Source organism: Mustela putorius, unplaced genomic scaffold (genome assembly GCF_011764305.1).
Source record: "Mustela putorius furo isolate JIRA1106 unplaced genomic scaffold, ASM1176430v1.1 tig00004033_pilon_pilon_pilon, whole genome shotgun sequence".
NCBI lineage: Eukaryota > Metazoa > Chordata > Mammalia > Carnivora > Mustelidae > Mustela > Mustela putorius.
The window spans coordinates 3,951,921-3,963,300 of record NW_025422169.1 but is presented as its reverse complement, the minus strand read 5'-3'; the positions used below and the strand labels follow the sequence as shown (position 1 = coordinate 3,963,300).

General features: G+C 49.5%; 2 protein-coding genes across 5 annotated transcripts in view; one reads left to right on the top strand and one right to left on the bottom strand.

Annotated features, from left to right (window-relative positions):
- Nucleotides 1-806: 806 nt before the first annotated feature.
- LOC101684252 (translation initiation factor IF-2-like) lies at nucleotides 807-10,124 on the bottom strand. 4 transcript variants are annotated; one of them, XM_004757935.3, is made up of 3 exons: nucleotides 8,476-10,124; nucleotides 4,952-5,052; nucleotides 807-4,381 (listed from the first exon to the last, which is right to left on the bottom strand). In XM_004757935.3, the coding sequence occupies exons 1-3, from the start codon at nucleotides 9,245-9,247 to the stop codon at nucleotides 4,361-4,363; spliced, it is 894 nt and encodes a 297-aa protein (XP_004757992.1). In that variant the 5' UTR covers nucleotides 9,248-10,124; the 3' UTR covers nucleotides 807-4,360. The 4 variants fall into 4 exon arrangements, 2 of the variants coding, with proteins under 2 accessions (XP_004757992.1, XP_004757991.1); XM_004757934.3 differs by having other exon boundaries at nucleotides 808-4,390; XR_006604414.1 differs by having other exon boundaries at nucleotides 809-4,390; nucleotides 8,753-10,124.
- RBM17 (RNA binding motif protein 17) overlaps nucleotides 8,033-11,380 on the top strand; it is a 27,279-nt gene continuing 23,931 nt past the window's right edge. Inside the window, exon 1 of the mRNA XM_045072326.1 lies at nucleotides 8,033-8,188. The gene's annotated coding sequence lies outside the window, so the exon portion shown is untranslated. The remainder of the gene's footprint in view (nucleotides 8,189-11,380) is intronic.

Below are 11,380 nucleotides of genomic sequence, written 5' to 3'. Positions count from 1 at the left end.
ACAGATCAAGCTCTTGATCTGGCTGCTTGAAGAATGGGAACCTCAGTGTTGGAAAGTGATAGACAGTTCATTCTTGTTGTTGTTGTTTGAAGATTTTATTTATTTATTTTGGAGATAGTGAAGGGGTTGGGGAAAGTGAGGAGGAGAGGGATAAGCAGACTCCATGCTGAGCACAGAGCTCGAAGTGGGGCTTGATCCCACCACCCTGAGATCATGACCTGAGTCACAATCGAGAGTGGAAAAAGTAACTGACTGAGCCACCCAGGCCCCCTGACAATTCGTAGTTTTATTGACTGTTTTAGGTGAATGCATATGGAAACTCAGCATCTAAAAAATACCCACATGAAAGTTATATAATGTGCACCAAAATTTTTATGTTTTTAAAAAGAGTAAATTTCTTATTAAAAGAGTGAGTTTTCAACTAATCAACACAATTAAAAACTTACAAAAAATCTAGTTGAACAAACAGAACATCAGTTGGTAGAAAATAAATTTAATATTGCTTTTTAAACGGTGCCTCGGTGGCTCAGTTGCTTAAGTGTCTAACTCTTGGTTTCAGCTCAGATCATGATCTCAGGGTCCTGAGATCGAGCCCTGCGTTGGGCTCCACGCTCAGCACGGAGTCTGCTTCTGCTCTGCCTCTGCTCCTCCCCCGGCACTTACTCTCTCCCTCTCCCAAATAAATTAAAATCTTTTAAAAAATTTGTTTTTTAATTCTGATAATTCTACAAACCTGTAAAATCTTTTACTGGGAAAACATACAAACAAGCGAAAAATATAAATAAAGAGCTACTGTGATCCCACCTATCTGGAGAAACTCGGAGTGGCAAATCACCCTTAGATGCTTTCTCGGTATATATTTACTTATTTTTAAAACAAAAATGGGATCCTTCCTTATAAATTGTCACCCAACATATTTCAATTTTACTGAGTCTTTATTATTGACTACGTACTTTGTTTCTAGATTGTCACTGTTACAAACTTTGTGGAGCAGAAATAGCTGTAGAGAAAGACTTGAGGAAAAAGGCAGGGAAAAAAGTTTCTACAAAGTGGACGAAACTGCTTAGAGATATATAAACATCCACAGAAGTCATCCTCTGTGGTAGACCAAAGGTATCACTACACATCCAGTCCCTGGGGACTGTTATTATTTTAACTTTTTTTAGAGAGGGAAAGAGAGATCGTGCACCTGCGCTCGAGTCGGGGGAGGGGCAGGCAGAGAGACTCCTCAAGCCGATTCCGTGCTGACTGTAGAGCCCTGTGTAGGGGTCGGTCGGCCTCACGACCCTCAGATCATGATCTGAGCAGAAACCAAGAGTGGGGCACTTAACTGACCCTACCACCCAGGTGCCCCTGGGAGTTATTATTTTGGGTCAAATTATAATTTTGATCAAACTGTCAGTCGACCAACTGTTTCCTTCCAGTGCACCCTGGCCTCCCCTCCTGGCCTCCCCCATCTCTAATGGCCTGTGTGCTGCGTTGCCAGCAGCCCAAGCATCTCCCTCGTCTCCGGTGTTTCTAGAACATCTGACCTGCTGATCTCTAGTTTCCGATGAACTCTCCCATTCGCTTTCGGCCCTCCTGCCCACCGGCCTGCTGAACGCTGCTCTCCGTCCTGGACCTTCCTGCCTGCCCCGATCTTCCACCCCAAGACAAGCCTCGTATCTTGTCCCTCTTCTGAGTCTCCACGATTTATTTATCCTGCCTGCTTGTTGCATGGCCCTGGCTATACGCCTCGATCCCATGAAGACGCAGATTCTCCGTTTGTAAAATGAAGGTCGTATCAGTTACTTTTGACAGGAGTGGAAGAAAGAATGAAGTTTCTAATACACTCGGCCACGAGGGAAAGAAGGTTTCTTTGACCTCCTCAACAACGGAGGTGATCACGTGTGTGGTCTGTAAGCCAAAAAGCTGTCTTTAAATGTGTGTTGTCATGATTGGGAAATGCACAGAACTCTGGCCAGAAGGAAACCAGGCATGTCTGGCCAATTAGGGAGGCTCGGGAGACAGCAGATCCACTCGGAGGGTCCTGAGAACTCGGTATCTCGGACTCAGGGTTCCTGCACACTGTCCCATGCCTCGTTCAGGGTAGAGAGACCCAGCCCAGACTCTGTGTTTATTTTCAGGGCCCTTCCCCTGCTCAGAGCTTGATAGAGAGCCAGAGACCATCAGAGGCCCTTTGTAGGGTCATTTCCTTTCTGAAATATTCAATGAACATCTTATGTCATCAATGACTTCCACTCTCCTTGTCTAGGAACTACATTTTACGTTGGCCTGAGAGCTTAGCCCAAGACTCCTTTTCCTCTTGGAGCCACTGAGACAGAACAGTCTCCAACAAGGGGCCACCGGCTGTGCCGCTGGCCAACTGTGCCCGTGCCAAAGCCATTTCACCTCATGAAAGGTCATCTGGAAAAGGGATAACGCCCCTGACCATGAACAACACAGGTTTGAACAGCGTGGGTTCACTTACACGTGGATTTTTTTTCCTAATAAATACAGTACAGTACTAATTCCTTGTGATTTTATTTATTTATTCATTAAAAGTGATCTCTGCACCCGACACGGAGCTCGAACTCACGTCCCCGAGATTAAGAGTTGCTTGCTCTACTGACTGAGCCAGCCAGGCGTCCCTTTTATGATTTTCTTAATAATGTTTTGTTTTCTCTAGCTTGCCTTACTGGAAGAACAAACACAATCTCTACTACATACAACATACAAGGTGAGTGTTAATTGACTGGTTATGTGACCCGTAAGGCTTCCAGTCACTAGGAGGCTATTTAAAGTTAAGTTTTCTGGGAGTCCGAAGTGACATGTGGATTTCCGACTTGTGCGGGGTGAGGGTGGGGTTGGGGCCCCTTCCTCCCTACGCTGTTCAGGGCCTACTGTATACAACCTCACAGATTTGTCAAAGTGTTACCCAAATAAAAGCCAGTCCCCCCGCTTCCCTTGCCTGGTTTACATGTGAGGTAACAGAAGGGTAGTGGGCCTGCCTCTAGAAACTTCAACCTGGAAAATAAAAAGTAGATCGTTAGTGTATCTTTCTTTGAAGGGCATACGGCTGCCGTATCCTACTCGGCGATTCTGTTTCTCAGACTCTAGTATGGACGCCGCTCCCCATGCCCTCTGTGGTTCCTGTGAGCGAACAGGCTACAATCTTGTCCTCTCTCACCACCGGGTTACTCTTGGCTCTGTCTCCCGACTGGAAACCTCCATGGGACTTCAGCCCCACACCCGCCCCACACCACACTCGAGGACACAGACAGCAGCTGAGCCAGCCCAGGCTTCCTCCTTCTCCCTCACTCCCGGAAAAGGCAGCTTCCAGAAGTTTTCTGAGCCCCTGAGAAGTGCGGTTCTTTGCTCACTATGTTAGAGACGACGTGTTGGTGTGTCCCCAGATGCAGGTGTTGAAGCCTTATCTGCCCGTGTGTTGCTATTAGGAAGTAGGGTGTTTGGGAGGCAGTCAGGTTTAGATGAGGTCAGGAGGCAGGGGCACCCACGATGGGAGGAGTATGCTTATGTGAAGAGAAAGGGTTCAGAGCTCTCTCTCCATCATACAGCAAGGTGGCAGCCGCCTACCCCCCACCAAGTGAGCCCTCTCACCAGCAACCAGATCTGCTAGCACTTAGATCTCAGACTTGCAGCTCTGGAATTGTGACCAAAAAATCAACGTCTGTGATATTTTGTTACAGCAGCTTGGGCTGAGACACTCTCACGGCTTCTTTCTCAAACCATCTTTATGGGGGATTACCTGATAGATGTAATTCTCCACCATGTCACATGAGGATTGAGGGGACGGGGAGTACGTAGAATGCCAGTTGTAGAAGCAAATAGTGAGCCGGATTCCGGATCACGGATTTAGTACTCGTCAAACAACCGGAAGAGCTGGTTAACCATAGTCGGTTAACAATCGATTTCCTTGTAGAAATCTGCCTCTCTTGGGTTCCTTGTTGGTGCCGGTTTTGTAGGCTGCGGGACGGGAAGATGTGCTTCCTCATTTCCAGGCCCTCGCTTCCAGCGGCGGGTCCCTCTCATTCTGCGCTCTCGGGCTGGCTCAGTTGTCACTCCGGGCACTCAATGGGATTTCAGTGATATCCAAATGGTTTCTACAGGGTTTGCTCCTTCTAACAGAGCCTGGAAAAGACCAGGTGCTATAGACGGAATGCTTGTGTCCTCTCGAGATTCACATGTTGAATCCTATTCTCAGTGACGTTATTAGGAGGCGGGCCCCCTGGGATGTGAGGAGGTCGTGAGAGTGCGAGCCCCCGTGAACAGGCTTGATGTCCTTACGAAAGAGATCCTGGAGGGCTCCCTTCCTCTTCTGACAGGAGGACAGACTAAGACATCACACAGTCTTGCTTATTCATATGGTAGCTTCATGGTCCTGTAGTTGCTTTCAAATAAATAACAGACAGGCAGATAAGAAAAGGAGAGAGTAAGAAGGAAGGAGCCTGGAGAGAACAGCTGGCTGGCTGGCTGGCCGCCTGCTGGGCTGCTGGGCTGCCCTGGCAGGTGCACAGACCATCACGGGCCCAGCTTGGGTTTTCTTCTCGAAATTCACCCAGGCCCTGGACAAATAAATCTGTTCACATCTATTTCATCTGTTCACCGGGTCTCTGATGTCCCACCCTCCCAGGGAAGAGGGCTGTCTCCTACAATCTGGTCTACCCACCCCCTGCCCCAGACTGGGGGTGCAGAGAGCCCCACATCTACCTTGTCTCTCTCCAGTGAGATCCTAATCTGCAGGGCCGAGTCATTGCCGGTGTGTCTCGACCAAAGTTCCTCCCACTGAGAATTCGGTGTGACTGTCTCCCAGTCCTTGCACACCTTCCTGTCTCTGGGAAGGGTGTGTTCCCTAGAGTTGCACACATCCTTGTCCGTGCCCTGAGCATCTCTTCCTAGTTATGTTACCTACCTCTAGCCATCTTCAGTATGTCTGGTCCATGTTTCCTACCTGCTTTTCCTTCTGCTGGGCTGAAATGCTACCTGGTTGACCATAGGCTCCTAGAAGCAGCAATGTCTTTGGACAAGTCTTCGGATGCCACAGTTGACTCTCTGTCAAATTAAAAAAAAAAATCATAAGATGAAGCTGACTCCCACAAACTTGGGTCTCTAAGCCAACCCTGGAAATGAACCCTCCCAAACCAGGACTGGTTCCTTCAAAACAACGGAGTGAGCACCCCAGCCCTCAGCATGTTTGTCTTACTGCCAGAATGTTTCCCTTCTCGCTGGGGCGGATCGCCACATCTCTGGGAATGGACTTACCCTAGGACTAAGGATCTCTCCTCAAACTAATGAAGATGCTAATGCCACACTATATATTATTTAGAATTTTTGACTTGACAATCTTAAGTGATAATGACATAGTTTTCTTTGGGATATATTTAATAGGTATCACTACTGTGCTGGCTCACACAAGAAATTTGAAGCAAGCCTCCCTTCATTTTCTATGCCCTAGAACAGCACATCAGGATTCGATGGCCCTAAGGGTTCCCCTGTGGACTTGCTGTTTTGGACAGTAGGACTTTGGTCTTCTTTCTGATTTCTCCTGTGATAGTTGGTCTATTTAAATTTCATAACTTGTCTAAAGAAATTATAAGAGGGGCACCTGGGTGGCTCAGTAGGTTAAAGCCTCTGCCTTCGGCTCAGGTCATGATCTCAGGGTCCTGGGATGGAGCCCCGCATCGGGCTCTCTGCTCAGCGGGGAGCCTGCTTCCTCCTCTCTCTCTGCCTGTCTCTCTGCCTACTTGTGATCTCTCTCTGTCAAATAAATAAATAAAATGTTAAAAAAAGAAATTTTAAGAAATTATCCTGTCCTCCAAATTAACTCCTCGGTCCAGATTTTCTGACATATTTGATGAAACTCAACAAAGTCTTCTTTTAAAATAACATTCCTTTCCTCTGTGTCGGGAGCTATTCGCCTTGAGTCGGTGCTGGGAATATTTGTACTTTCTTCCTGTTACCTTGTTGGACCAACCGCTTACCTATTTGCTTTCAAACAAATATAATTCTCTATTTTTCTGTTTTACACGCCATCATTTTAGGCTTTTATTTTTATTCATTACATCCTTCTGCTTTTCTTTTTTTTTTTTTTTTAAAGATTTTATTTATTTACTTGAGAGAGAGACAGTGAGAGAGAACATGAGCGAGGAGAAGGTCAGAGAGGGAAGCAGACTCCCCATGGAGCTGGGAGCCCGATGAGGGACTCGATCCCGGGACTCCGGGATCATGACCTGAGCCGAAGGCAGTCATCCAACCAACTGAGCCACCCAGGCGCCCTCCTTCTGCTTTTCTAAGCTATATTTTGTTGTATTTCTACCTTCTTGCATGGGTGCTTGATTCATTTTGTTTATTCTAACTCTTTAATTAATACCATCACTTAAAATAATAATCTTAGAAAGATGTGGCTAAATCCCATGGGTTTGGATTTGTCATTTTCACTTTCAGACTCTCGCGGGTATTTTCTATTTTGTTCTTGTTTTTCTCTTTGATACAAATGTTATGGAAGCCTTTAAAAATTTCCAGGGAGTACAATATTTTATTTTCTGTTTTAACATTAATTCCTAGTTTTACTGAATTGGGATTATATAATATTATCCATATGGCTCTACATATTGGGATATATTAAGATTTTGCCTGTGGCCTAAAATATAGCCAACCATGAAGGCTCCTTCCAAGGACACTTGAAAAGATGTGATTTCTGTTTCAGGATACAGCGTTTAATATATTAGATCCACCATAATAAATTTATAATATATTAGTAATGTATTACTAATTATATTACTATTACTATATACTATTACTATTTTATTAGTAATATATCACTAATATATTATTAATTTAATATTAATATATTATAAACATATTAATATGTTATCTATATACTGAATATTAACTATATTACTATATTAATAACCTATCTAATGTTAAATTTATATATATAATTAATATGATAGACTATATTTTTAGGTCTTATCTATCCTCTTTTACCTCCTGTGGCCTTAGTCGGGCAAAGACCATCAATTATTTCTAACTATTTGTTCTTTTTATATCTCCTCCAGTGTTTGCTATGAATAATGAAGTAATTATATTTGGTGCATAGATGCTCCTATTTTTTCCTCTTTGTGAATTGCAAATCTCATGATTATAAAAAAAATCTTTTGAGCAATGCTTTTTGCCCTGAAATCAGCAAGTTCGTGATCCCTGACTTCTTTATGTTTGTGTGTTCCTGGCCCTCGCTTGACCGCGGTCGTGGGTCTGTGTTTGATCACGGGAAAGGTTTGGTTCTCGTCCTGGGGTCTGTGATCATAAGGACGATGTTACCTGATGTCCTCAGTCGTCCGTTTCTTTAGTGTCAGTTAACCAACTCCTTCTCGTATTTCTTTCTTTTCTCCCTTTCCCTAATCCCCAGACTTGAGCTGATTGTACTTCTCTTCTTATATGATCCTTTGTAGGAAGATGTGTATTTTGAGCCCCGTTCGATTTCTTAGCTCGACATATTTTTACGCCTCCTTATGGAGGTGAAAAATCATATTTACACGAAATCCCATTTCCCGTTTGCTCCCGCTTTTTGTTGCATCGTTTTGAAGCCGTGGGGCTTCATCCCGCGCACGCTCTCCCGCGCACCCCGAGCCCCCACCCGCGGGCGACTGGCAGCAGGTGTCCCGCACCTGCCGCCCTCGGTGACCTACGCTCCGCTCTGTGCTTAGACATGCACGGCTCTGGGTGAACGCGCACGGACGCTTGGAGGGGTTCTGGGCCCTCTCCTATCAGAAAGCAGGGGACCCCCCAGGACGCTGGGTGCAGCCTGTGGACCGTTTCTCCTCCTCACCATCGGGGGTCACGGCCCGGCTCTCCCCAGGCTGAAATTTCACAAACTCGGAACCGCTGCGACCCCTTACGGCGGGAGAGAAGGAAGCCGGCGGAGGGGAGTGCACCGCGGTCCTCCGGCCGGCAGGGGGCGCGCGGCGGAGCGGCCCGCGGCGCAGGCGCAGGCGTGCCTCTCTCCCTGCCGCACGCGCTCCGTGACCCCGCGCCGCCGCGCGCCCCGCGCACTCGGCGTAGGGGTTGGCGCCGGTTCGGGTCTTGCGGCCGCGGGCTTACGCCGAGTGCGCCCAGCCCGCCCTGTCCGCGGCGCCTCGGCCCCGGTGCGCCGCCGCGGCCCATGGGGAGAGTCGGCCGGGCGGGCCGGGTAAGTGGCTCCCCCGGCGGCGTCCGGACGGGCGGCCTGGCGGGAAGCCGGGGCGGGAGCGCGTCCCCGGGCGGCGCTGGACGCGAGGCCGCGGCTTCAGGCCGCGCAGTGAGGGGGCCGAGAGGTCCCGGGCCGAACCCCCCGCAGCCGCCGAGCCCTTGGCCTCCGGACAGCGTGGCCGCGGCCCCGGCGGAGGGCGACCCGCCGTGTTGCCCCTCGCGCTCGCCGCCGCCGCCTCTTTATGCGCCTCGGGTCACCGGGCCCTGAGCTCTCCCGGTCCTCCTGACCTTCCCCTTCCCGTCCGGGTGTTGCCTCGCTCCGACCCGAGCACGCTTCCTTTCCCCTCCGTCGGTCCGGGCTGGACAAAGTCGCCCCGGGGCCTCGACCCCGGGCGCCGGGCGCGTGTCCCCCGGGGCCCAGCACGCGTGTGCCCGCCCCCAGCGCCCGGGCAGCGGAGCAGGGGAGCGGCGGGACGGGGGGCTCCGGATGCCGACGTCCCTCGGCGACGCGGGCTCCCCCGGACGCGCGGCGGGAGGCGGAGCTCCGGCGGCCTCGGCCCCGGACCTGGTGAAGGCGGCGTCGTTGCCCCGACGCTCCGGCCGCAGGCATGGCCCCGGGGCACCTGCCCTGGCCCGGACCGTGTGCGCCGAGCAGCGGACGCGGGCCGAGGAAGACCGGGTTCCTCCTCTCCGGGGGTTTGGGCTCTCGGGAAACCGGCGTTGAGTAAGAAGCCGCGCCCGGCCTGACCCGAGGCTTCCCGGCGCGGGTGATGCCGAGCGCGGGGTCTGGGACGCGTTGGGTGAGGTGCGCGCGAGCGGGGACAGGCTCGCCGCGGGGGAGCGCCGTCGCGCGTTCTGGAATCTGCAGGTGGGGTGCTTTCGAGGAGCGGCTGGACGGGTGGGCTCGAGAGAAGGCCGTCGAGGGCAGACGCCGAAGGCCCCTGCTGCTGGCGCCAGGCCTCCGGGTGGAAAGTGGCGTGTCCTGGGGAAGGGCCGCTGAGCACTGTGTCTCCTGGCGGCAGGTGCAGCTTTTAAAGGATGCACCTCGGTTTCCGCACATTTAGGGGATACAGGTCACCGCCATATTCACCGTAACAGAGATACTTGAGGAACGGGGGGTTGTGCATTAGGAACCTAAACAGAAGGTGCGTTGTAGAGTTTTCTTAAGGGACATGCGGCCTGAGGTACAGCTTGGAGCGGGTAGGTTGCGAGACAGGAGTGTGACAGGTGTGATGGGCTGTTAGCAGCGGAGTTCTGGGACAACTGAAGATCGCCTTTATGGAAATCAGGAAGGGGGGGGGTGTCGGTGTGTTCCCAACCGTGAATGTGCAGAAGGGGTTTCTTTTTTACCCGGTTTGTTTTCAGTTATCGTCAGGGAACATCCAGGGCTAGTAATCCCCCAAGGCCGACATAACAGTGGATGGCGGAGGAGAGATTGTTCCACACCCACATTCCAGGCGACTCTCTTGGACTGTGTTGCCAGACTCTCCAGCCTCAGAAGGAATGTAACCAGGGTGGCAGAGGTGGACATACAGGGGGAAAATGTTTTTATTCTTTAAAAAGCCGTTGTAAGTTTTACAGCTGGGCAGATTTCTTTCATTGCTTATTACGTATTTTTTTGTGTGAACATCAACATGCACCGCCCCGTAGTCCCCTTGCTTTTCCTTTCTGTCTGTACATACTTCCCCATGTTCTTTAGGCTTCATTTTTGCTGTATGTTACATGAGTATCTATTTAATGCTTTTTTAAAAAGGTCTCTTACCATGCGGCTGCTTTAGGTGCTCAGAACTCGGACTTCGACTCCGTTGTATGGTCGTGGTGGTTTTTCTCCCATTATGACGGTGTGCAACTTAAAATTTAGCACACGTATGGGACGCCTGGGTGGCTCAGTTGGTTAAGCAGCTGCCTTCGGCTCAGGTCATGATCCCAGCGTCCTGGGATCAAGTCCCATATTGGGCTCCTTGCTCCGCAGGGAGCCTGCTTCTCCGTCTGACTCTGCCTTCTACTCTGTCTGCCTGTGCTCGCTCTCGCTCGCTCTCTCTGACAAATAAATAAAATCTTTGAAAAAAAAAAATTTAGCACACGTATGTCGAATACCAACCACTTAAAATAAGTTGTGTCCTTAAAAGGCTGATCTGAAGATCTTATTGTTTGATAACGTAAATTAAGTAGGTGCACTTAATAGCATTTAGAAAATATTTACAAAGTGTTACAGTGTTCAGAGCATGGTGTTCAGCTGGAGATACAAAGATGAAGACAAAAACAGCCCTTTTAAGGGCCTTGAAACAGGGGAAGAGACAGGCGTGTCACCCAGCAGGCCGCGTAACCTATGGGAGTTGCTCCGAGTGTGTTCAGGGGAAAGACACCAAGGACGAGGACTTGATGTGGGGGTGGCAGTCACCGAAGGCTTCAGAGATCATGTGACATGAGCTAGGTGGGCTGCTTCTGAGAGGACTCGTTCCATGGTTTTTCTACTAGTTGCACGTTTAAAAAAATACTTTGCCAGCTTAGGTAGAATTTTATCAAGTCATCGTTCTTCTGGCAGAACCGTGTTTACCGTGTTTCTTCTTAAGGAAAAAGAAAACAGTGCATCAAGAAAGATGCATTGATCAAAGCCTGGTGTTACCATACAAAAGTAACGGGTATTTTAAAGTTCTAAAAGTCTCAGGTCCGTGTTTGTATTTGTCCCTGGCTTGTAGTGTATCCAAATGTTAACGCTGGTTTTTATTACCTGTCACTAGAGTTCATGAAGTGAATGTGTTCGGCCCTGTGACGTCTCAGCAGGCATTAGGTTAAGTTCATGTGCGGGCGGTCTCCTCAGTGCTTGTTCCATTTCCCTGACTGCAGTGGGAAGAGCGAATGAATCAACTCTGCTATGTTAGAAGTGCTTCAAACAGCTGAAATCAAAATGTGGGACCTTTTAAGGAAATCACATTATGTCAAAGAATAGTCCGGAATTAGTGGGAATGGGATGCAGGGTGCTGCCCACCCCTGGGCTGGAGAAATCACTTGAATGGGATGGGGAGGGGTGGGCATCAGGAAGTAGATTTTGACTCTTGGCAAATTCACTGGTGCTGTAGCATTCCGGTAATGGAAAGCAGGCCGTACATGTGTGGATGGATGACACGTGTGTTGTTGCTGTGATTAATCCAGTTCTGTGGATTCGAAGTTCTGTTCCAGGGAGAAAAGCGAA